Source organism: Acanthochromis polyacanthus, chromosome 11 (assembly GCF_021347895.1).
Source record: "Acanthochromis polyacanthus isolate Apoly-LR-REF ecotype Palm Island chromosome 11, KAUST_Apoly_ChrSc, whole genome shotgun sequence".
Classification (NCBI taxonomy): domain Eukaryota; kingdom Metazoa; phylum Chordata; class Actinopteri; family Pomacentridae; genus Acanthochromis; species Acanthochromis polyacanthus.
In genome coordinates this window covers 1285985-1311412 of record NC_067123.1, presented here as the reverse complement: position 1 = coordinate 1311412, position 25428 = coordinate 1285985, and the positions used below count along the sequence as shown (strand labels likewise).

General features: G+C 41.1%; 1 protein-coding gene across 41 annotated transcripts in view; it reads left to right on the top strand.

Annotated features, from left to right (window-relative positions):
• LOC110969360 (ephrin type-A receptor 7-like) overlaps window positions 1-25428 on the top strand; it is a 254291-nt gene that overhangs the window by 65735 nt on the left and 163128 nt on the right. For all 41 annotated transcript variants that reach the window (XR_007944954.1, XR_007944935.1, XR_007944933.1 and 38 more), the window contains exons 2-3: window positions 4642-4706; window positions 8079-8751. Coding sequence is in view for 1 of the 41 variants with exons in the window: in XM_051955077.1 (XP_051811037.1) it covers window positions 4642-4706; window positions 8079-8751 (738 nt within the window). In the remaining 40 variants the exon portion in view is untranslated. The remainder of the gene's footprint in view (window positions 1-4641; window positions 4707-8078; window positions 8752-25428) is intronic.

Sequence of the window (25428 nt, the reverse complement as noted above, 5' to 3'; positions counted from 1 at the left end):
AACCTTTCAAGTCTGAGATGGAATTATTAAAATACATTCAGGCATTTGCATTTGTTTTATCATGACATGGATGTAAATCATTCTGGTAGTAATTCATTTTTTAAGTCATTCAATAAGTATTATGGTTAGACTTAATCTACATCTCATACTATAGTTATTTATTTATTTGAAAATACCAGTGCAGTGTCATTGTGAATTCCAATCAAACATATGAGTTTACCTCTCTCTCTTCATCAGTTTTTTGGCTCGTGGATCTAAGAGGGCAGCTTGTATGGCTAGGTACATCTCAATAAATCGTTCAGCCATGAGATATAGTGAATTCCAGCGGGTCCTCACATCCAGGACAACAGTATGGACAGCCATACCTGAAACATGTGGAAAGACCCAGTGAAATTAATTAAGATATATAGTCCTGCTGTGGCTCCTGTCTGAGTGATGATGATAGTAAAACAATGAGGCTTATTTTTTTACCCAGAAGTCTCTGCTTCTCCGCTACCAAGTTCTTCACAATGGAAGATCTCTTAATCCACTCAACACAGTCCCGGATCCTCGCAGACCACTTGGAGATAGTTTGGATGGTGTAGACCTTTTGTGCACGGAGGTTGAGAGTGTGTGCACAGCATCCAAGCTTTCTGATTTGGAGCTCACGTGCAGCCACTTCCATATTAGCTGCATTATCAGCTGTCATGGCTATGACTTTATCTCTAACACCAAACTCTCCAAGCACATCTCCTATCTCTTCAGCCACAACTGGACCGCTCTGTGACTGATATACTGCCTGGGTTGAGAGGACTTTCTGCTTTAACTGGCCTTCATTCACATAATGGAGTGTGACAGTGACATAGTGGTCTTGTGTAATACTTGTCCATCCATCACTGGTTATGGCCACTTTTGACACATTGGCAAGCTCAGCTATTAGACTTTTCTTTTCAACTTCGTACCAAGCTGGTAGGAATGTTCCTGACAACACTTCTCTGGAAGGGGGGGTGTAACTTGGGTTAAGGGCTCTGGTCATCTCCCTAACATCATCATGAAAAAAGCAATACAAAATCAGTTAATATCTGATTGTCAGGACAGCTAATAATGCTAACACTGACTTCAAGTGGACTAACTATTTACCTAAACCACTTGGATTCGACTGTAGCAAATGGATGGAGGTCCTTCACAATGAACTTTGTGACGACCCTATGGCATTCCTGCACTCTTTCTGTAGTCATCTTCATTTGCCTGGCGATTGTGAATGGGGTCGTCTGCGATGTTAGCAGAGCTGTGGTGGTTGTTGGTGCCTGGTTTATGCCACCTACGGGATTAACGTAACATATTAGTGGTGCTAAAATCGATGCTGTAATAGTGACTACAAACTAGAAAACAAACTTACCATGACTTGATGTAGAAAAAAAGTCAGGCGCTGCTGCCACGGTGCTGCAGTCTTTACTCGCGTTGCTAATCCTATTGGTATAGCAATCAAATAGTCCGCAGTCCTTAAGCTTTATCCGGTGCGCGCGCTCCAAATGTTTCGTAATATTGCTCGTGTTCCCCCCCTTGGACGCAACTGTTTTCTCACACACATTGCATCGGGCGGAGTTTTCATCCACTTTGGTAAAGTGAAGCCAGACCTTTGAGCGCTTAGCCCTCGCCGACATGCTTATCTACGCATCACCCGTCGACGGCGGTAGTGTCATAACTAAGCGACAGTTGAAGAGACGTTCAAAGCACCGATAATAGTCCCGTTTTTCCAGAATCTTAACGGTGTTCGAACCAATCATGGACCGGTACATTAGAGTACCGGTCCACGGTATACATCCCTATTTGAGAGGAAAAAGTCAATTCTTGAAAATGTTTGGTGCACCTGAGAGAAAAAAGTATCGTCCCTCTTTGTTGGGTTTTTGAGTCTCCAGACATCTTCTAGTCCAAAATCTTTCATATAATCCTGTATGACTTTAGCTGATTGTGGTTGTTTTGCATGTATTGGACTATGAGATCGATCTAGTGACGGGTTTAATACTATGTTGAAGTCGCCACCGATAATGGTTGTTGAGTTAGCAGATAAGTCTGCTAAGTGGGAGAAAACCACATGAAAGAAGGCTGGGTCATCATTATTTGGGGCGTACAGATTTGCAACTGAATATAAGATTGTTGCCTGGATAATAATATATCTGCCCTCTGAGTCTGTTACTGTGCTATTTAAAGTGAATGGTACTCTCTTATGGATTAGAATAGAGACCCCTCTTTGTCTGCTGTTATAACAAGATGAAAAGATGATATTATAATTACAATCTAATAGAGATTTTTCTTCTGATTCTACTAAATGCGTTTCTTGGAGGAGCAAAATATCTGCTTTTAATTTGGAGACATAATCCATAATTTTAACTCTTTTTGTTTGTGAGTGTATGCCATGAACATTCCAGGATACAATATTTAACTTGAACATAGAGAGAGAAGTTCAGTCATTGAATAAGTAGCAACATAGAGTATCGTTTGTGTGTGTCCTTGTGAGCTGTTTGTTGCTGTCTGTGAGCTGTGGGTGTTGGAGAGCGATGTACATAGCAAGTCAGGATCTATATATAAATTATATAATAGCACAACATTGCCTGCAACATTATCAACAAACACATTATAAAACATAGAAGCACAATAAACATGGGGGGTATATAGGGTGTAAGTGAAAATGAGGGGGGTGAGTGTGTGAGAGGGGGAGAGGGGTAAAGGGAAACATATAGAGAGGGAGAGACAGAAAAGGAGGAGGAGGAGGAGGGGGTTCTCCAGTGGGGAGTGTAGATAGGGAGGGTGACATATTTACATTTATGTGATTTTGATTTTGTTTTTTTTAAATTACGTTTTCTAAACTAAATTAATAAGTGGTATACTAAGTGTTTAAGTCTTTATTATTATTTTTATTTGAAGAGCCAGGGGGTAATGGAAGTTTCCCGAAATAGCTGCCCATCTATGTATAGTTTGTCTACAACTAGTGCAGTCCGTTTACCTTTCTGCCTGTGTTCTTTCATGATGGGGTATAAAACTTTGCGCCTCTCGTTTATTTCTCTGGGAAACTGGTCATTCATTCCGTAAGACGTACCTTTCAGCTCCCATCCTTTGCTCCTTACAAGCACTTTCTGTTGGAAGTGCTCGAACTTTGCGATGATAGGATGGGGTTGGTTTCCTCCTCGGGGTCCAAGCCGGTGGACGCGATGGAAAGTGATGTTTTTGACCGTATCCGCAGGGATTTTAAGCGCTGACACCATGAAGTTTTTAACCAGGGACTCTGGGTTATCCGGTGTGGATTCAGGGATGCCAGAGAAGATCAGGTTTTACTCCTCGACTGAATGTCCAGGACGGTCTCCGTCAGGGTTTTGTTTTCTTTTTTAAGTGTACTCACCTCTGCAGTGACGGCTGTCAGCGTGGACCGGAGTTCCGAGTTGTCTCTCTGCAGGTCCTCTATCTGCTGGTGAGTGAACTCCAGGGTTGCCTTCAGGTCCTTAATCTCCTGGTGAAGAAAACCAAGGATATCGAGTTTTTTATTAATAGATTCGAGGACCCTTACCTGGATATCCGTGGTCTGCAGGTCTAGGGTGTCAGTCACGGAGTCGGCTTTCTTCCTCTTGTTTGGGTTTGGGTTCTGGATGACCGGAGCAGGGTTTGGGTCTTCCATAGTGCACAGGAAAAAGTAGTTGTCGATAAATCTCTCAAGGTCCTCCACTTTTAGCACTACTTCTATGATCTTGAGCAGGCTAGTTAGGTTGTTTTTTTTTAAATATAAATAAGTCAAGAAAACGGCAATTTGTTTACTTCTAATCTAGCAGCTGGGGGCCGCCATGTTGAATTTCGTCACTCTCGCAGAATCTCGCGATCTCACAGCATCTCGTCCACCAGCTTTCTGTTCCCTCCTTCCCAGGGTCTAGTTCTGTCCGTGGTGCTGAAACTAGGATCTAGTTCTGTCCGTGGTGCTGAAACCAGGATCTAGTTCTGTCCGTGGTGCTGAAGCCAGGGTCTAGTTCTGTCCGTGGTGCTGAAACCAGGGTCTAGTTCTGTCCGTGGTGCTGAAACCAGGGTCTAGTTCTGTCCGTGGTGCTGAAACCAGGATCTAGTTCTGTCCGTGGTGCTGAAACCAGGGTCTAGTTCTGTCCGTGGTGCTGAAACCAGGGTCTAGTTCTGTCCGTGGTGCTGAAACCAGGATCTAGTTCTGTCCGTGGTGTTGAACAGAAACTGAACTTTTCATCGGTTTTGAACAGAAACTTTGAGGTGTTGTGTCTCCTCTGCTGCTCTTTTGTTTTTTTCTTTTTGTTGAATCTTTTTTTTTTTTAATTTCTCTATTGAATCTCTGCTGTTCTTTAAATTTTTGTTGAATCTTGGCTGCCTCGTGTCGTTTTCGGTCTCCTGTGGGTTTTTTCCTTGGCTGACGGAGCCTCTTTGTTCAGCTTGAGTCGTCCACAGATGGTATTAATGCACTTCTCAAAGGCTCCTTCTGACACTCTGCCTCAGTGTTAATGGCTTCCTTTCATTGTTCTGGTGTCATGTTGCTCTGCAGGCCTGTGAATTTAACACCGTTCATTCCTCTTCAGCTGGTTTTTGACTGATTTATCTTGATGAAATAAAATGAATCAGCTTCTGATCTTTCTCTTCTTCTTCTTCTTCTTCTTCCAGTTGTGTTGCTGAACTCTAAAGAGACTCAGGCGGAGCTCGGCTGGACGTCGTATCCCCCCAATGGAGTGAGTTGCTCTCGATTCTCTTCATCTGTGCAGTTTTTCATTTGGTTTTACATCCAAAGAAACAACGTTCTGGCTGCATATTAGCCAAACGTTCTCCTGGAATTTTTTAGAAATATGCAACAGGTTTACAAAAAAACAGAACAGAATGAATAGCATTTTTAGACTTCGTAATTAAATAGCATTCTGAAATAAAAAAAAGACATTTACTATGATTGTAAATGATTGTTATGGTGTATCTGCAGCTTATAAACTCTAAATATTAAACACATACACAAAGAATAATAAAAAATACTTGCACCTGAATAAATTTAAATTTTCTTTAAGCAGGGTGTCCACGGTAAAAAAAAATAAAAATCTTTATTTAATGGCTGAGGTGAAGGGTTTAGTTCAGGCAACTGGACTTATTCTTGTGATCATGAAGACGTTTCGCCTCTCATCCGAGCGGCTTCTTCATTGGGATTCAACATTTGTTGTTGAAAGATTTCTTTAGTCTTTCAGTCGATACCATCAGCCTTAGCCCACCTTCACCTCTAGAGGTTAAATACCTGAGACTGTCCAAACTAGTTTTAGAACTGAAGAAGCCGCTCGGATGAGAGACGAAACGTCTTCAAGATCATAAGAATAAGTCCAGCTGCCTGAACTAAACCCTTCACCTTAAAATGACCTGGACGACTGAGAACCTTCACAGACTTATTTAATGGCTGTTTTGTAATAAAATATTGCAAAAACTGCTATAATTCAGTGGTACAGAGTGAGACAAAAAAAAAAAAGTGAACTTTTTAACAATCCAATAAAACCAAGAGTGATGGAAGAAAAATATTTTATTCGTAGTAAGTGAAACCTTAAAACATGCCATTTAAGAAACAATGATGGAATTTTCATTTTTTTAAAACTACTTCCTGTAGATGGCGTCCTCCTGTATGAATGCATTCTTGAAATCTGCTGCTGAGATTCCTCATTGATCGCTGCAACATCTCAGCTGGATACTGTGAAATTCATCCTGAATTCTCTGTTTTAACTCGTCCAGAGATCTTGGTTGAGTCGTGTACTCTTTACTCTTGAGATAGTCCCAGGTAGATTTTAAGAATGTAATCGTACAGGAGGACGCCGTCTAAAGGAAGTTATTATAAAAAATGAAAATTCCATCATTGCTTCTTAAATGGCATGTTTTAAGGTTTCAGTTACTATGAATAAAATATTTTTCTTCCATCACTCTTGGTTTTATGGGATTGTTAAAAAGTTCCTGTTTTTCTGTGTCACCCTGCATTTCTTTAGTAGTAAACAGGACGTTTATTAAAAACTGTGAACGTTAAAGAAGTGTAGAAGATAATAATTATATAATAATATTTAAAAGCACTTTTAATACCCAGTGTGTCCAAAACTAAAGTTTGTCTGTATTTTAATGATAAAAAAGGACGTTTTCCTTTTTTTCAATTACTGACTGATAACAATATAATTTGCTATTATTTATTATATACCTTTAGAAATAAATAGGATATTTATTAAATTGAATCTTACAGTATAAAAACTGTAAATGTAAAAACAAGAGATAATTGTCTGAAAAATACCAGAAATAAAATAAAAATATTTGAATAACCACTGTGATTTTCCTTATTTGTTTATTTCAATGGTGAATTTTATTGGTAAAAAACTTTTGACGTTTTCCTGCTGTTGTTGCTTCATCAAAATAAAGAAATGTGTGTTTTTATTTATTAAATTATTGACATTTTTCTCCATCATATAAACTGTTAATTAAATCCAAAACATCTTCATCCAGACTTTGTCCTGTAGTTAAAAAAACTAAACATTTTCTGTAAAGTTCTGTTCCACCTGCTGCAAATAAACGATATTCTACCGAAAGTTCTAAAAATTCTATTGAAGTCCATGTAAATCCAACTGATTGTCCTGTTCTGTTCAAATAAACTGACATCCAGATATTTGTTCAGGTGTAGAATCTTCCTTTTAGCAGCGGTTTGTCACCTGAAGATTGAATAAATCCAGCATCATGGAATTGATTAAAGCAGAGATAATCTGACGTTAAACGTCCTCCAGGATTCTCTGAAGACAACTTTGTTTTTATATTTAACTCAGCTTTGTGTTGTCGTCTGTGGCTGAGAGGAGCAGATATCGGTTCTTTACCTTCATTCTGTTTAGTTTCTCTGTTGCATAAAGGATAAATTAGTTCAAGTTTTTCTTTTATCAGACGTTTTCCTGGCTGAAGGTGAATCAGAAACAAACCAAACAGATTCTCAAGGCGCTGCATCAAGCTCAGATCTGCTCATAATTAAAAACAGTTTTCTGACTTCCTGCTCCTCAAATAATAAAAGAAAAATCACCTGAAAAAGCTGTCATCTTTAAATATTCACCAAAAATACATCATTTATCAGAAAGGCTGAAAACACAGAGAGTCCTCAGATTTCCTACTTTACTGTGGTCTTTGAACGCCTCATCTCAGACACTTTGATCTAAACAACTTTATTCTACATTTAAAAAATTCAGCCAAATTTAATGTTTTAAACTGATCAGAATCTGTAGACTTTGTTCTGTTTCTTTCTGGTTCTGGTTCCAGACATGGAGCAGAGAAAACAGGATTTAAGGTGGTCTGGGTGAATTTAAAGTCCAGAATCCACATTATGTTTTTTGTCACTGAAACAAATTTTTACAGAGAAAAACAGAAATAAAACGTGAATCACCGATTAGAAACGATGAACAGATTTTATTTTTCTCACCACCTGGAAGGAAACTTTGAATTAAAATCAGTTATTCTCATCAGCAGACAGAACGATAATTATCAGTGATTCTGATCAATATTTACTCAGAACATCTTCATCCTGTCAGAGTTTAGGTCAGAAACACGGAAACCAACACAGAATCATCAGTATTTCAGACATTTAAGAAGATAAACTTCAGGATTTTAGCGACAAAGAGTTCAGACGGCGCTGCTGCAGCGTTTAGTCAACATTTCTGAAACGTTTCTCTCTAATTTCTTTACTGTAAGTGGCAGAAATGACTGAAATAAGAAGAACTTGTGACTGTTTTCTGACTCCAGATCGTTTAATTACAAAAATGTGAGCTTCAAATATTTCATCAAAATCACGTTTCTCTGATGTCACGTTTAAAACTCACAAACCTTTTAAAGTAATCAGATTGTGTAAAAACTAAAAGTTCTGCGTGTTTTGTTGCATCTGTGAGGCCTTCAGGGACTCCGCTGTGATTGACTTTTTATTTGGTTGAACTGCAGGCAGTGTGTTTGCTGTGATGCTGAGAACAGGAATCAAACCATGTTTTTAGACTTTCCGTCTGTTTCTTTACTGTTTCCTCCTCCTGTTTTTAACTCGTGTTCCTCCTCATTAATGTCCTGTTGCTCTGCAGTGGGAGGAGATCAGCGGCGTGGATGAGAAGTACAAACCCATCCGGACCTACCAGGTGTGTAACGTCATGGAGCCCACCCAGCAGAACAACTGGCTGCAGACCGGCTGGGTGGCGCGTCGCGGCGGCCAGCGCATCTTCGTGGAGCTGCAGTTCACACTGCGTGACTGCAACAGCATCCCCGGAGTAGCAGGAACCTGCAAGGAGACCTTCAACCTGCTGTACGTGGAGTCGGACCGGGACCTGGGGGCCGTGACCCGGGAGGACCGCTACACCAAGATCGACACCATCGCCGCCGACGAGAGCTTCACGCAGGGCGACCTGGGCGAGAGGAAGATGAAGCTGAACACGGAGGTGCGGGAGATCGGACACCTGAACCGGAAGGGCTTCCACCTGGCCTTCCAGGACGTGGGCGCCTGCGTGGCCCTGGTGGCCGTCAGGGTGTACTACAAGCGCTGCCTGGCCACCGTGCAGAACCTGGCCGTGTTCCCCGACACGGTGGCCGAGGCAGCCTTCGCCACGCTGGTGGAGGTCCGCGGAGCCTGCGTCAACAACTCAGAGGTGGACACGGACAGTCCTCCCAGGATGCACTGCAGCGCCGAGGGAGAGTGGCTGGTTCCCATCGGGAAGTGCAGCTGCAGCGCCGGCTACGAGGAGGGACACAGCAGCTGTGAAGGTAGGAAGTCCTCCTGGTTTAAAAGGTTTATAAAGCAGCTGTGAAGGTAGGAAGTCCTCCTGGTTTAAAAGGTTTATAAAGCAGCTGTGAAGGTAGGAAGTCCTCTGGTTTAAAGAGTTTATAAAGCAGCTGTGAAGGTAGGAAGTCCTCTGGTTTAAAGGGTTTATAAAGCAGCTGTGAAGGTAGGAAGTCCTCTGGTTTAAAGGGTTTATAAAGCAGCTGTGAAGGTAGGAAGTCCTCTGGTTTAAAAGGTTTATAAAGCAGCTGTGAAGGCAGGAAGTCCTCCTGGTTTAAAGAGTTTATAAAGCAGCTGTGAAGGTAGGAAGTCCTCCTGGTTTAAAGAGTTTATAAAGCAGCTGTGAAGGTAGGAAGTCCTCTGGTTTAAAGAGTTTATAAAGCAGCTGTGAAGGTAGGAAGTCCTCTGGTTTAAAGAGTTTATAAAGGAGGTGTGAAGGTAGGAAGTCCTCTGGTTTAAAGAGTTTATAAAGCAGCTGTGAAGGTAGGAAGTCCTCTGGTTTAAAGGGTTTATAAAGCAGCTGTGAAGGTAGGAAGTCCTCTGGTTTAAAGGGTTTATAAAGCAGCTGTGAAGGCAGGAAGTCCTCCTGGTTTAAAGGGTTTATAAAGCAGCTGTGAAGGTAGGAAGTCCTCCTGGTTTAAAAGGTTTATAAAGCAGCTGTGAAGGCAGGAAGTCCTCCTGGTTTAAAGAGTTTATAAAGCAGCTGTGAAGGTAGGAAGTCCTCCTGGTTTAAAGAGTTTATAAAGCAGCTGTGAAGGTAGGAAGTCCTCTGGTTTAAAGGGTTTATAAAGCAGCTGTGAAGGCAGGAAGTCCTCCTGGTTTAAAGGGTTTATAAAGCAGCTGTGAAGGCAGGAAGTCCTCCTGGTTTAAAGGGTTTATAAAGCAGCTGTGAAGGCAGGAAGTCCTCCTGGTTTAAAGAGTTTATAAAGCAGCTGTGAAGGTAGGAAGTCCTCTGGTTTAAAGAGTTTATAAAGCAGCTGTGAAGGTAGGAAGTCCTCCTGGTTTAAAGAGTTTATAAAGCAGCTGTGAAGGTAGGAAGTCCTCTGGTTTAAAGAGTTTATAAAGCAGCTGTGAAGGTAGGAAGTCCTCTGGTTTAAAGAGTTTATAAAGGAGGTGTGAAGGTAGGAAGTCCTCTGGTTTAAAGAGTTTATAAAGCAGCTGTGAAGGTAGGAAGTCCTCCTGGTTTAAAGAGTTTATAAAGCAGCTGTGAAGGCAGGAAGTCCTCTGGTTTAAAGAGTTTATAAAGCAGCTGTGAAGGTAGGAAGTCCTCCTGGTTTAAAGGGTTTATAAAGCAGCTGTGAAGGTAGGAAGTCCTCTGGTTTAAAGAGTTTATAAAGCAGCTGTGAAGGTAGGAAGTCCTCTGGTTTAAAGAGTTTATAAAGCAGCTGTGAAGGTAGGAAGTCCTCTGGTTTAAAGAGTTTATAAAGCAGCTGTGAAGGTAGGAAGTCCTCCTGGTTTAAAGAGTTTATAAAGCAGCTGTGAAGGCAGGAAGTCCTCCTGGTTTAAAGGGTTTATAAAGCAGCTGTGAAGGTAGGAAGTCCTCTGGTTTAAAGAGTTTATAAAGCAGCTGTGAAGGTAGGAAGTCCTCTGGTTTAAAGAGTTTATAAAGCAGCTGTGAAGGTAGGAAGTCCTCTGGTTTAAAGAGTTTATAAAGCAGCTGTGAAGGTAGGAAGTCCTCCTGGTTTAAAGAGTTTATAAAGCAGCTGTGAAGGCAGGAAGTCCTCCTGGTTTAAAGGGTTTATAAAGCAGCTGTGAAGGTAGGAAGTCCTCTGGTTTAAAGAGTTTATAAAGCAGCTGTGAAGGTAGGAAGTCCTCTGGTTTAAAGAGTTTATAAAGCAGCTGTGAAGGTAGGAAGTCCTCTGGTTTAAAGAGTTTATAAAGCAGCTGTGAAGGCAGGAAGTCCTCCTGGTTTAAAGGGTTTATAAAGCAGCTGTGAAGGTAGGAAGTCCTCTGGTTTAAAGAGTTTATAAAGCAGCTGTGAAGGTAGGAAGTCCTCCTGGTTTAAAGAGTTTATAAAGCAGCTGTGAAGGTAGGAAGTCCTCTGGTTTAAAGAGTTTATAAAGCAGCTGTGAAGGTAGGAAGTCCTCTGGTTTAAAGAGTTTATAAAGCAGCTGTGAAGGTAGGAAGTCCTCCTGGTTTAAAGAGTTTATAAAGCAGCTGTGAAGGCAGGAAGTCCTCCTGGTTTAAAGGGTTTATAAAGCAGCTGTGAAGGTAGGAAGTCCTCTGGTTTAAAGAGTTTATAAAGCAGCTGTGAAGGTAGGAAGTCCTCCTGGTTTAAAGAGTTTATAAAGCAGCTGTGAAGGTAGGAAGTCCTCTGGTTTAAAGAGTTTATAAAGCAGCTGTGAAGGTAGGAAGTCCTCCTGGTTTAAAGAGTTTATAAAGTAGCTGTGAAGGTAGGAAGTCCTCTGGTTTAAAGAGTTTATAAAGCAGCTGTGAAGGTAGGAAGTCCTCCTGGTTTAAAGGGTTTATAAAGCAGCTGTGAAGGTAGGAAGTCCTCTGGTTTAAAGAGTTTATAAAGCAGCTGTGAAGGTAGGAAGTCCTCCTGGTTTAAAGAGTTTATAAAGCAGCTGTGAAGGCAGGAAGTCCTCCTGGTTTAAAGGGTTTATAAAGCAGCTGTGAAGGTAGGAAGTCCTCTGGTTTAAAGAGTTTATAAAGCAGCTGTGAAGGTAGGAAGTCCTCTGGTTTAAAGAGTTTATAAAGCAGCTGTGAAGGTAGGAAGTCCTCCTGGTTTAAAGAGTTTATAAAGCAGCTGTGAAGGCAGGAAGTCCTCCTGGTTTAAAGGGTTTATAAAGCAGCTGTGAAGGTAGGAAGTCCTCTGGTTTAAAGAGTTTATAAAGCAGCTGTGAAGGTAGGAAGTCCTCCTGGTTTAAAGAGTTTATAAAGCAGCTGTGAAGGTAGGAAGTCCTCTGGTTTAAAGAGTTTATAAAGCAGCTGTGAAGGTAGGAAGTCCTCTGGTTTAAAGAGTTTATAAAGCAGCTGTGAAGGTAGGAAGTCCTCTGGTTTAAAGAGTTTATAAAGCAGCTGTGAAGGTAGGAAGTCCTCTGGTTTAAAGAGTTTATAAAGCAGCTGTGAAGGTAGGAAGTCCTCCTGGTTTAAAGAGTTTATAAAGCAGCTGTGAAGGTAGGAAGTCCTCCTGGTTTAAAGGGTTTATAAAGCAGCTGTGAAGGTAGGAAGTCCTCTGGTTTAAAGAGTTTATAAAGCAGCTGTGAAGGTAGGAAGTCCTCTGGTTTAAAGAGTTTATAAAGCAGCTGTGAAGGTAGGAAGTCCTCTGGTTTAAAGAGTTTATAAAGCAGCTGTGAAGGTAGGAAGTCCTCTGGTTTAAAGAGTTTATAAAGCAGCTGTGAAGGTAGGAAGTCCTCTGGTTTAAAGAGTTTATAAAGCAGCTGTGAAGGTAGGAAGTCCTCTGGTTTAAAGAGTTTATAAAGCAGCTGTGAAGGTAGGAAGTCCTCTGGTTTAAAGAGTTTATAAAGCAGCTGTGAAGGTAGGAAGTCCTCTGGTTTAAAGGATTTAGAAATGCAGCTCTGAGCTACAGCTGGACACATGTTGATGCTCCTTTTTCCACACATATTTGGTTTCATTTTAGCAGCATGTCAGCAGGTTTTGAGGTTTATAAAAGTCAGAGAGAAGCGACAGAAGGAGTCAGTGTTGTTGTCTTTCAGGCTTTTTACAGGAATATCATGAAACTGATGATTTGTGCAGCAGGAAGTGAGAACTCTGCTACTAAACCAACATTCTGTCTCATTTCTGCTGGTCTGTGTTTGTGATATTTAGTTTAAAGTTTTTGCACAGCTGGACACGTGTTTGATGCAACTTTTTTCACACGTTTGACTTCATTTCAGCAGCTTTAGAAAAGTCAGAGAAGAGGAGACAGAAGGAGTCGATTATGTGAAACTGATGATTTGTGCAGCAGGAAGTGAGAACTTCAGAACTAAACAAACCATCCTGTCTGATTTCCATTTTCTGAGTAATTGTGATGATTTTCTCTGATTTGCAACACAACTGGTTTTAGGTTTAGTAGAAATTAGAAAGAAGGAACACAGAAGGAATGATTTTACTACGATAAAGAGATGATTTGTGCTGAAATCAGAGGAAACTGATGGAAGTAAAACATATCTCTGGCTGCAGCTCTGAGCTACGATTTAAAAGTTGTTTTTGGAACATTTTCAGATTTTTTCAGGACATAGAAGTCAGTTGGGATCCTAAAGCCTTCAGAGTTCCTCTTTAAAGAAATGAGATGTTCAGGAATCAATGGGTGAGGATTTTTTTAAAGCAAAGACAGACGAAAAACGACAGAAAAGATGGAACAGATGAGAAAGAAAATGAATTTATGGGCTCTTTTGCTCACATTTTCCTCATGTGCAGTTGGATCAGTAGAATTTTCATAACTTCTGCAGGTTTTGAGTTGGAGAATCATCAGAGTTCCCTTTAAGGACACAAAATGTTTAGGAATCAGTGGAGGATTGAATAAAATGAGAATTATATTTACTGAAATCAGAGGCAGACAGTAAAAGCCGGAAATCTGCAGGAAGAGCCTCAGAGAGGAGACAGAAGGATGCTGATGTTGTACAGAAATAATGTGAAGCTGTGATGGTCTGTGGATGACTCCGTCTGCAGCAGGAAGAGAAACGCTGCTACTAAACGAACCCACATTTTCTGTTAGATCTTGTGCTTTTTAGAAAAAGTTGTCGTTGATTTTTGAATCCTGTTAAAATCTGGAGCTTCGGTTAAAACTAACTGGACTCAGTTTTCTGCCCGTTGGTTCAAATGCAGCTCAGAGTTCCAGCTTTAAAACACGTTTTTATGACTTTTAATCAGGTTTTAAATGTAGAATTGTCAGAGTTTCCCTTTGAGGTCAGAATTTATGAACAATTACAGCTCAAGACTCAAAGGATGACTGAAGAAAATGAGGATTTAAAACCAAAGACAGACGAGAAAATTAGAAAAAGGTGGGAATAAAAGCAGCATGAAGGGTCAGCTGGTAGCCGGACAGAGTGAGGGGACAGAAGGAGTCGATGTTGTCTTTCAGGCTTTTACAGGAATTATGTGAAACTGATGATTTGTGCAGCAAGAAGCGAGAACTTCAGAACTAAACAAACCTTTTCTGTTAGAGGTTGGAGATATTTTCTGAAATGAGAGAGAAATGTGGTGATTTTCTCTGGTTTAGGTTTTAGTAGAAATTAGAAAAGGAAAACAGGAGATAAATAAAGAGATGATTTGTGTTGGAACCAGAGGAAACTGGAGGAAATCAAACATCCCATATTAAACTGGAGCCTCAATTATTCACAACCTGGAAGAAGATTACAGGTGGTTTTCTCATCTTTTCCTCATGTTCAGCATTCTGAAGATAAATAATTAGATTATTTTCAACTTCTGAAGACATTTTTATAGATTTTGAATTGTTGAATCGTCAGAGTTCTGCTGCTTAGGAATGAAGGGATGACTGAATAAAAAGAGGATTTTTCTGTGAAATCAGAGACAGATGATGGAAAAGGAGGCAGAGGGTTTGAAATGAGACGTGAGGTTGATGCAGAGATCAAACTGAACAGATCCAGATAAGAAATAGAAAGGAAGAAGAAAAGAAGGAGAAAGAAAAGCAGACGACAGACGAACACCATTCTCTGATTTATCGGCGACATTTCCTCATTTAGCGTCTGAAAACGTCGGTTTAGGTGAGAATAAATGAGGTAAAGAGAATCTGCCGCCTCGCAGCTCGTCCAGCAGATGAATGTTGTTTTCACACTCCATCTTGTATTGTTGTGCGATGCAGCGTGGGAGTTGGAGTCAGCGGACAAGAACAGCCGTCACTGCACAGCTCCTCTCATTGTTGGAGAAAACTTCAGATATCTGCAGTGATTTAAGGCTCATTCTGAGTCCATTTTTACATTTTTAGAAAAGGTTCCATTCATGTCCAGCTGTGGTTCTGTGTCTGGTATAATTTATTTAAGGACATTTTGTTTACAATTGTGTTGACTTCCTGTAACTGCCAGGTGTGGACTCTTATTTTGAAAGTGAACATGCAGGTGTTTTGTCCATTCATACAGATGTGACAAAGAAACAGGAAGAAGTACTGTTTGGTAAGCTCCCTTCAGCTTTTATTTTGACAGCCTAACACAGCTGGAGGTGGTGTATTTTATTTTGAAAAATCAGCACATTTCCGTTGGCAAAGCTTATTGTGACTCTTCAGAGCTTTTATTTTGATGTTGTACTGTAGTCAGTGCATCCTGTTTACTATTTTCCCACCAGATAACTAGGGGATTTTCAAAATAAAAGTATGCTGGGTTCCAAAGATGGCCGACTCTCATTCAATTCCGGTGTAAACAACATTTTAAATAACAGTTAATTTCACATTTTCATCCTGAACAGAAGAGATGTCTGGTGTTAATTTATCAACATTAAAAAAATCAAAATGTAAAATAAAATTTTAAAAAGTCAGTGTCATTTAAATCTATTATATTTTATATGTAGGTGTTTTTAATGTACCTTAAAAAAGTTAAATTTTTATGAAAAAGTAGTGAATTCTAGTCATTGAACCCTGATCTGAGAGGTAAAGAACACATTTACACTAAATATTGACAGAATGATTATTAATGGAGTTAATTATGAAATAGAAACTGTTTACTGGGATATTTAGGTTTTATGACATCTTTGTGTAATTAAAGATCATTGTTGTTCCTGAGAAACGAAGCTAGCAGGAGAGTTAAAGAAAGAAAAGGGTTGGGATTAGTAGGAACACAGAATATATGGGGTTAGGGTTAAAGTTTACAGAATATAAAGTTAGCGTATACAGAATATAGGGTTACATACAGGATACAGGAGGTCCTCGGTTTATGACGTCCTCGACTTACAGCATTTGGTTGTTATGTCTGAACTGGTTCAGTGGAACTAGTTTGTGAGCAGAGTGGATGAATACTGTCTGAACAGTCGTGATGTGGCGCTTTGTTTCCATTTGCCGCCATGTTGGATTATTCTACATTCACTAACTTCATTCTGGTCCAGCATCAGTCAGACTTAGTTCACATTTTCTACAGAGTCGTGTTTCAGTGTGACCTGATGACTGTTTGTGTTACTGTAGTAGTGTAAACACGTAAACTGATCGATATCGTGATGCAGGAACGGCTTTGTTTACATTTTCACCAGAGTTCAGATTTATGGTGAAAACTGACTTCCGTCACACCGTTGGAACGGAGCTCTGATGAAAGTCGACCTCCCGTACAGATTATAGGCTGAGGGAGTACAGAGTATAGAGTTAGGGTAAACAGATTATAGAGTTAGCATATACAGAAGATAGGGCTGCAGTAAACAGATTATCCTCCTCTGTGCCCCATACGTTGTGTCTTTTCCAACCACTCAGTGTTTGTAATAGCATCCAGTCTTCCATCTCGGAGTTCTGGATGGATGCTGCTTCTATTTTTTTGAGAATCAAGAGAAACACCTGATTGATGAAAGCAGCAGAAAACCCCCAGAGAGCCGTCGGGCAGCTTGTTCAGGGTCTGGACATTCCCTCAGAAGCTAACTTCTAGAAGAAACGCTGTAGTTCAGAGACAGGAGACCTGGTTATCCAGCAGATACACACCAGAAACACACTCTGCCTTCCTGTGAATCTGCATCTCCCACTGCAGCAGAGCTATTGATCAGCTTAATGCTCCACTAAACTGAGGGATTGCTGTGGGACTGTTCACACCCTGGTCTGGAGGACATCTGCAGCAACGCTGGTCTCATTCTGCATGTAGAAGAAAAGACTCAGAATCTAATGAGTAAAGCTGCAGTCAGCATAATCACCTCTAATTCCTGCTCCACTGTGTTCCAGCAGCATCTTATTTACTCCACGGTGAATAGATTCGCTGAGCAGGTCGATGATATCGAACAGTCGGAGGATTATTACGAGCAGGAAACACTGGATTAGTGCAGATTACAGTCATCTGCTGCGGGGATGTTGGAGCAGGACTATTTATCAGAAAACTGTTGAGGAAACAGCAGCAGAACGCGTCTAGATAAATAAAATATTACTAAATTAAAACACAACTTCATAAATACATCCTGAGTGTAAGTTCGGAACTGTTTCTGGTGATCCAGACAGACTGATAGCTGATGTTTGGGGCTGACTGCTAGCTTAGCAGCTAGCTGTTAGCGTAGCTTTAGCCGCTGTGTGATTTGTCGAGATGTTTGTGTTTCTTGTTCAGGTTTTAACAGGTTGTTTCTCAGCTAAAGAGATGTGAGGGATTGTTAAAGTTCATCTGCCTTTAGCAACACCAGATAGCGTTAGCAGCATGCTAACAACCACAGCTAACCTCTTAGTGATAGCATTAGCATAGCACTGTTAGCAGAATCAGTTCCAGCTGCTCTGACACAAACAGGTTTTCAGGGTGACAGTTTTTCTGTATTTTACTAGATAATATTTGTAATTTACCCAGACAGCATCTTAAATGGAGTAAATTAGGTTTTATTAGTCAGTTTTCTGTTTTAAAGTAGAAAAGAAGAACTGCGAGAGTTTTGTTGTCGAGTAGCAAAACAGTTCTAAAACGACGTGCCGATGCTGAAACAATAAATGGTGCAGCTGTGATTAGCTTTTAATATTTCAGATTCCCAGTTCATTAGAGAGAATAACGGAGTGAAATGAGTCCAGTAAAGACGAGTTAAAGCAGAAAATGGTTGAATAAAAACAGCTTCGGTCTGTTCCTCCTCCACATAAAGGAGGGAGTTTAACAGCACAAGATGCTCACACATGTTCATTATTAAATGCCACCAGCAGGAACAGACCGCGGGACAAATAAATTATGGGATGTTTCACCTTGTTTCAGCTGCATGTGTGTTTCTTCTTGTTCTAATTAAGGCTGCAGCTCTTTCTATATAATTAGCGGCTGCCTTCAGCGCATTCCTGCACATTATCTCTGCTGCTCACCAGCTTCTCCTGCCTCTCATTTCCTGCACGCCTTCCTCCCCCTTTCCTCCTCATCCATTCATCCCCATCACTCCTCCATCCTCCTCCACCTCCCCCATTTCCTCCATCCTCCTCACCCATCCTCCTCCAGCGCTGCAGCTGAACTCATCTCCATCCTCCTTCGTTTCTGCTTCTCTTGTTTTCCTGCTGGTTTTGTCTCCTCTGCCTCCTGCCGGCACCATGTGGTGGGGTGAGGAGGGTGAGGAGGGTGAGGCGGGGTGAGGAGGGTGAGGAGGGTGAGGCGGGGTGAGGAGGGTGAGGCGGGGTGAGGAGGGTGAGGCGGGGTGAGGAGGGTGAGGAGGGTGAGGAGGGTGAGGCGGGGTGAGGAGGGTGAGGCGGGGTGAGGAGGGTGAGGCGGGGTGAGGCGGGGTGAGGAGGGTGAGGCGGGGTGAGGAGGGTGAGGCGGGGTGAGGCGGGGTGAGGAGGGTGAGGCGGGGTGAGGAGGGTGAGGCGGGGTGAGGCGGGGTGAGGAGGGTGAGGCGGGGTGAGGAGGGTGAGGAGGGTGAGGCGGGGTGAGGCGGGGTGAGGAGGGTGAGGCGGGGTGAGGAGGGTGAGGCGGGGTGAGGCGGGTGAGGCGGGGTGAGGCAGGGTGAGGCGGGGTGAGGAGGGTGAGGAGGGTGAGGCGGGGTGAGGAGGGTGAGGAGGGTGAGGAGGGTGAGGCGGGGTGAGGAGGGTGAGGCAGGGTGAGGAGGGTGAGGCGGGTTAACAGGCTGGAATCTGCTGCAGGAGCTTTGGAGGTTTAATCTGAGAGAAAGTGTTTGTCGGGCTCAGATCAAGATTCTGCTTAAAAAAAATAAAATAAAATTCTGCAACAGGATGCCAGAAAAATATGCAAAAAAAATTATGGAAGTATAAAAATAATTTAAAAATTTATGAAAATAACAGCAAATATTCATAAAATAATTCCGTCTCATATGTTTATTGGCATGTATACATCAAACAATGAATACCTTTTCGTATAAATGATCATCACATATGTGTACATCTTTTTTCAATTTTGTAAGTCCCCAGAAAGCAAAACCAAAAAAAAAAAACAAAATACAATAAAAGATAAAGGAAATTATAAAACAGGGCAAAAACAAAACATGAAAAAAACTCACAGGAAGAGTTTTGGAGGAGTGTGGGTCTAACTAATGTTAAAAAATAAAATGAATGGTTGCCACTTCGTGTTAAATTTGTTCAAATTACCTTGTCTGGAGTACCTTATTTTCTCTAGTCTTAAGAAAGACATGACTTCACTCATCCAGAGTGTTTGTAGATTTCCAATTTAGGAGGAGATGACGTCTCACAATTAAAGATGTAAAAGCTAGAACTTCTTTTTGAACAGATGTAAAGTTATCATAGTCTGTGGAGAGAAATGTCAATGGATTTTTGAAGAACTTTGGACATTGTATCAAAATAAATCTGCCAAATATTTTTAATTTTGGGCTAAAGAAAAACATGTGCGCGAGATTACAAAGTGATCCAGAGCATCTGTCACAGATGTCAGCTGTGTTTGGAAAAAATTGTGCCAGTCGAGTTTTAGAATAGTGACATCTGAACAGAACTTTAAATTGTATTCATAAAATAATTATATATTTCTCTAATTTAAATGCAGTTAAAATGTGGAAAAAACAGACTGTAAATTCCTTTCAAATCAACATCTGTCAGGTTTTGTTTTTAAATTTAAATTTTGTAATTCTGTGCAATTTTATTTTTAAAAAATCCGTCAAAAAATACACCAAATATTTGAACAGAAACACACACTGATCTCTTCTCCGTTCGTCATCTTTCATTCTAAATAATTTATTCTCTTCTGAGACGAAGACAAATGTTCTGGTGAGCGACAGCATCTGAAGGATTCATTTATTCTGCTGAACAACAAGTGGCAGAAACACACAAACACACACACCAGTGTACATGTAGAAACACACCGATGTAGAAACACACACTGATGTAGAAACACACCGATGTAGAAACACACTGATGTAGAAACACACCGATGTAGAAACACACTGATGTAGAAACACACACTAATGTAGAAACACACCGATGTAGAAACACACCGATGTAGAAACACACCGATGTAGAAACACACTGATGTAGAAACACACTGATGTAGAAACACACTGATGTAGAAACACACTGATGTAGAAACACACTGATGTAGAAACACACCGATGTAGAAACACACACTAATGTAGAAACACACCGATGTAGAAACACACCGATGTAGAAACACACCGATGTAGAAACACACTGATGTAGAAACACACTGATGTAGAAACACACACTAATGTAGAAACACACCGATGTAGAAACACACCGATGTAGAAACACACCGATGTAGAAACACACCGATGTAGAAACACACCGATGTAGAAACACACACTGATGTAGAAACACACACTGATGTAGAAACACACACTGATGTAGAAACACACTGATGTAGAAACACACTGATGTAGAAACACACTGATGTAGAAACACACACTAATGTAGAAACACACCGATGTAGAAACACACCGATGTAGAAACACACCGATGTAGAAACACACACTGATGTAGAAACACACTGATCTAGAAACACACACTGATGTAGAAACACACCGATGTAGAAACACACTGATGTAGAAACACACACTGATGTAGAAACACACTGATGTAGAAACACACCGATGTAGAAACACACTGATGTAGAAACACACACTGATGTAGAAACACACCGATCTAGAAACACACACTGATGTAGAAACACACCGATGTAGAAACACACTGATGTAGAAACACACTGATGTAGAAACACACTGATGTAGAAACACACCGATGTAGAAACACACTGATGTAGAAACACACTGATGTAGAAACACACTGATCTAGAAACACACACTGATGTAGAAACACACCGATGTAGAAACACACCGATGTAGAAACACACCGATGTAGAAACACACACTGATGTAGAAACACACCGATGTAGAAACACACCGATGTAGAAACACACCGATGTAGAAACACACACTGATGTAGAAACACACCGATGTAGAAACACACACTGATGTAGAAACACACACCGATGTAGAAACACACCGATGTAGAAACACACTGATGTAGAAACACACACTGGTGTAGAAACACACCGATGTAGAAACACACCGATGTGGAAACACACCGATGTAGAAACACACACCGAAGTAGAAACACACCGATGTAGAAACACACACTGATGTAGAAACACACCGATGTAGAAACACACCGATGTAGAAACACACCGATGTAGAAACACACACCGAAGTAGAAACACACCGATGTAGAAACACACACTGATGTAGAAACACACCGATGTAGAAACACACCGATGTAGAAACACACCGATGTAGAAACACACCGATGTAGAAACACACCGATGTAGAAACACACTGATGTAGAAACACACACTGGTGTAGAAACACACCGATGTAGAAACACACCGATGTAGAAACACACTGATGTAGAAACACACCGATGTAGAAACACACACTGATGTAGAAACACACCGATGTAGAAACACACCGATGTAGAAACACACCGATGTAGAAACACACACTGATGTAGAAACACACCGATGTAGAAACACACACTGATCTAGGAACACACACTGATGTAGAAACACACCGATGTAGAAACACACCGATGTAGAAACACACACTGATGTAGAAACACACCGATGTAGAAACACACCGATGTAGAAACACACACTGATGTAGAAACACACTGATGTAGAAACACACTGATGTAGAAACACACACCGATGTAGAAACACACTGATGTAGAAACACACCGATGTAGAAACACACACTGATGTAGAAACACACACTGATCTAGAAACACACCGATGTAGAAACACACTGATGTAGAAACACACCGATGTAGAAACACACCGATGTAGAAACACACTGATGTAGAAACACACTGATGTAGAAACACACTGATGTAGAAACACACTGATCTAGAAACACACCGATGTAGAAACACACTGATGTAGAAACACACCGATGTAGAAACACACCGATGTAGAAACACACCGATGTAGAAACACACACTGATCTAGAAACACACTGATGTAGAAACACACCGATGTAGAAACACACTGATGTAGAAACACACTGATGTAGAAACACACTGATGTAGAAACACACCGATGTAGAAACACACCGATGTAGAAACACACTGATGTAGAAACACACCGATGTAGAAACACACCGATGTAGAAACACACCGATGTAGAAACACACTGATGTAGAAACACACCGATGTAGAAACACACACTGATGTAGAAACACACTGATGTAGAAACACACTGATGTAGAAACACACTGATGTAGAAACACACACCGATGTAGAAACACACTGATGTAGAAACACACCGATGTAGAAACACACCGATGTAGAAACACACTGATGTAGAAACACACCGATGTAGAAACACACTGATCTAGAAACACACCGATGTAGAAACACACTGATGTAGAAACACACCGATGTAGAAACACACCGATGTAGAAACACACTGATGTAGAAACACACCGATGTAGAAACACACACCGATGTAGAAACACACCGATGTAGAAACACACACCGATGTAGAAACACACCGATGTAGAAACACACTGATGTAGAAACACACACTGATCTAGAAACACACTGATGTAGAAACACACCGATGTAGAAACACACTGATGTAGAAACACACCGATGTAGAAACACACCGATGTAGAAACACACTGATGTAGAAACACACACTGATCTAGAAACACACTGATGTAGAAACACACCGATGTAGAAACACACACCGATGTAGAAACACACCGATGTAGAAAAACACCGATGTAGAAACACACCGATGTAGAAACACACTGATCTAGAAACACACCGATGTAGAAACACACTGATCTAGAAACACACACTGATGTAGAAACACACCGATGTAGAAACACACTGATGTAGAAACACACACTGATGTAGAAACACACTGATGTAGAAACACACCGATGTAGAAACACACTGATCTAGAAACACACACTGATGTAGAAACACACACTGATGTAGAAACACACCGATGTAGAAACACACCGATGTAGAAACACACCGATGTAGAAACACACTGATCTAGAAACACACACTGATGTAGAAACACACCGATGTAGAAACACACTGATGTAGAAACACACACTGATGTAGAAACACACTGATGTAGAAACACACCGATGTAGAAACACACTGATGTAGAAACACACACTGATGTAGAAACACACCGATCTAGAAACACACACTGATGTAGAAACACACCGATGTAGAAACACACACCGATGTAGAAACACACTGATGTAGAAACACACTGATGTAGAAACACACTGATCTAGAAACACACACTGATGTAGAAACACACCGATGTAGAAACACACCGATGTAGAAACACACCGATGTAGAAACACACTGATGTAGAAACACACTGATCTAGAAACACACACTGATGTAGAAACACACCGATGTAGAAACACACCGATGTAGAAACACACCGATGTAGAAACACACACTGATGTAGAAACACACCGATGTAGAAACACACCGATGTAGAAACACACCGATGTAGAAACACACTGATGTAGAAACACACACTGATGTAGAAACACACCGATGTGGAAACACACCGATGTAGAAACACACACCGAAGTAGAAACACACCGATGTAGAAACACACACTGATGTAGAAACACACCGATGTAGAAACACACACTGATGTAGAAACACACCGATGTAGAAACACACACTGATGTAGAAACACACCGATGTAGAAACACACCGATGTAGAAACACACACCGAAGTAGAAACACACCGATGTAGAAACACACACTGATGTAGAAACACACCGATGTAGAAACACACCGATGTAGAAACACACCGATGTAGAAACACACCGATGTAGAAACACACCGATGTAGAAACACACCGATGTAGAAACACACCGATGTAGAAACACACTGATGTAGAAACACACACTGATGTAGAAACACACCGATGTGGAAACACACCGATGTAGAAACACACACCGAAGTAGAAACACACCGATGTAGAAACACACACTGATGTAGAAACACACCGATGTAGAAACACACCGATGTAGAAACACACCGATGTAGAAACACACACCGAAGTAGAAACACACCGATGTAGAAACACACCGATGTAGAAACACACACTGATGTAGAAACACACCGATGTAGAAACACACCGATGTAGAAACACACCGATGTAGAAACACACCGATGTAGAAACACACTGATGTAGAAACACACACTGGTGTAGAAACACACCGATGTAGAAACACACCGATGTAGAAACACACTGATGTAGAAACACACCGATGTAGAAACACACCGATGTAGAAACACACCGATGTAGAAACACACCGATGTAGAAACACACCGATGTAGAAACACACACTGATGTAGAAACACACCGATGTAGAAACACACACTGATGTAGAAACACACCGATGTAGAAACACACCGATGTAGAAACACACCGATGTAGAAACACACACTGATGTAGAAACACACCGATGTAGAAACACACCGATGTAGAAACACACCGATGTAGAAACACACACTGATGTAGAAACACACCGATGTAGAAACACACACTGATGTAGAAACACACCGATGTAGAAACACACCGATGTAGAAACACACACTGATGTAGAAACACACCGATGTAGAAACACACACTGATGTAGAAACACACCGATGTAGAAACACACCGATGTAGAAACACACACTGATGTAGAAACACACTGATGTAGAAACACACCGATGTAGAAACACACTGATGTAGAAACACACTGATGTAGAAACACACTGATGTAGAAACACACTGATGTAGAAACACACACCGATGTAGAAACACACTGATGTAGAAACACACCGATGTAGAAACACACACTGATGTAGAAACACACTGATGTAGAAACACACTGATCTAGAAACACACCGATGTAGAGACACACTGATGTAGAAACACACCGATGTAGAAACACACCGATGTAGAAACACACTGATGTAGAAACACACCGATGTAGAAACACACACCGATGTAGAAACACACCGATGTAGAAACACACACCGATGTAGAAACACACCGATGTAGAAACACACTGATGTAGAAACACACACTGATCTAGAAACACACTGATGTAGAAACACACCGATGTAGAAACACACTGATGTAGAAACACACTGATGTAGAAACACACCGATGTAGAAACACACCGATGTAGAAACACACCGATGTAGAAACACACACCGATGTAGAAACACACACCGATGTAGAAACACACCGATGTAGAAACACACACCGATGTAGAAACACACCGATGTAGAAACACACCGATGTAGAAACACACCGATGTAGAAACACACACCGATGTAGAAACACACACTGATGTAGAAACACACTGATGTAGAAACACACACTGATGTAGAAACACACACCGATGTGGAAACACACTGATGTAGAAACACACTGATGTAGAAACACACCGATGTAGAAACACACACTGATGTAGAAACACACACTGATGTAGAAACAGACACTGATCTAGAAACACACACTGATCGAGAAACACACACTGATCGAGAAACACACTGATGTAGAAACACACTGATGTAGAAACACACACTGATGTAGAAACACACTGATGTAGAA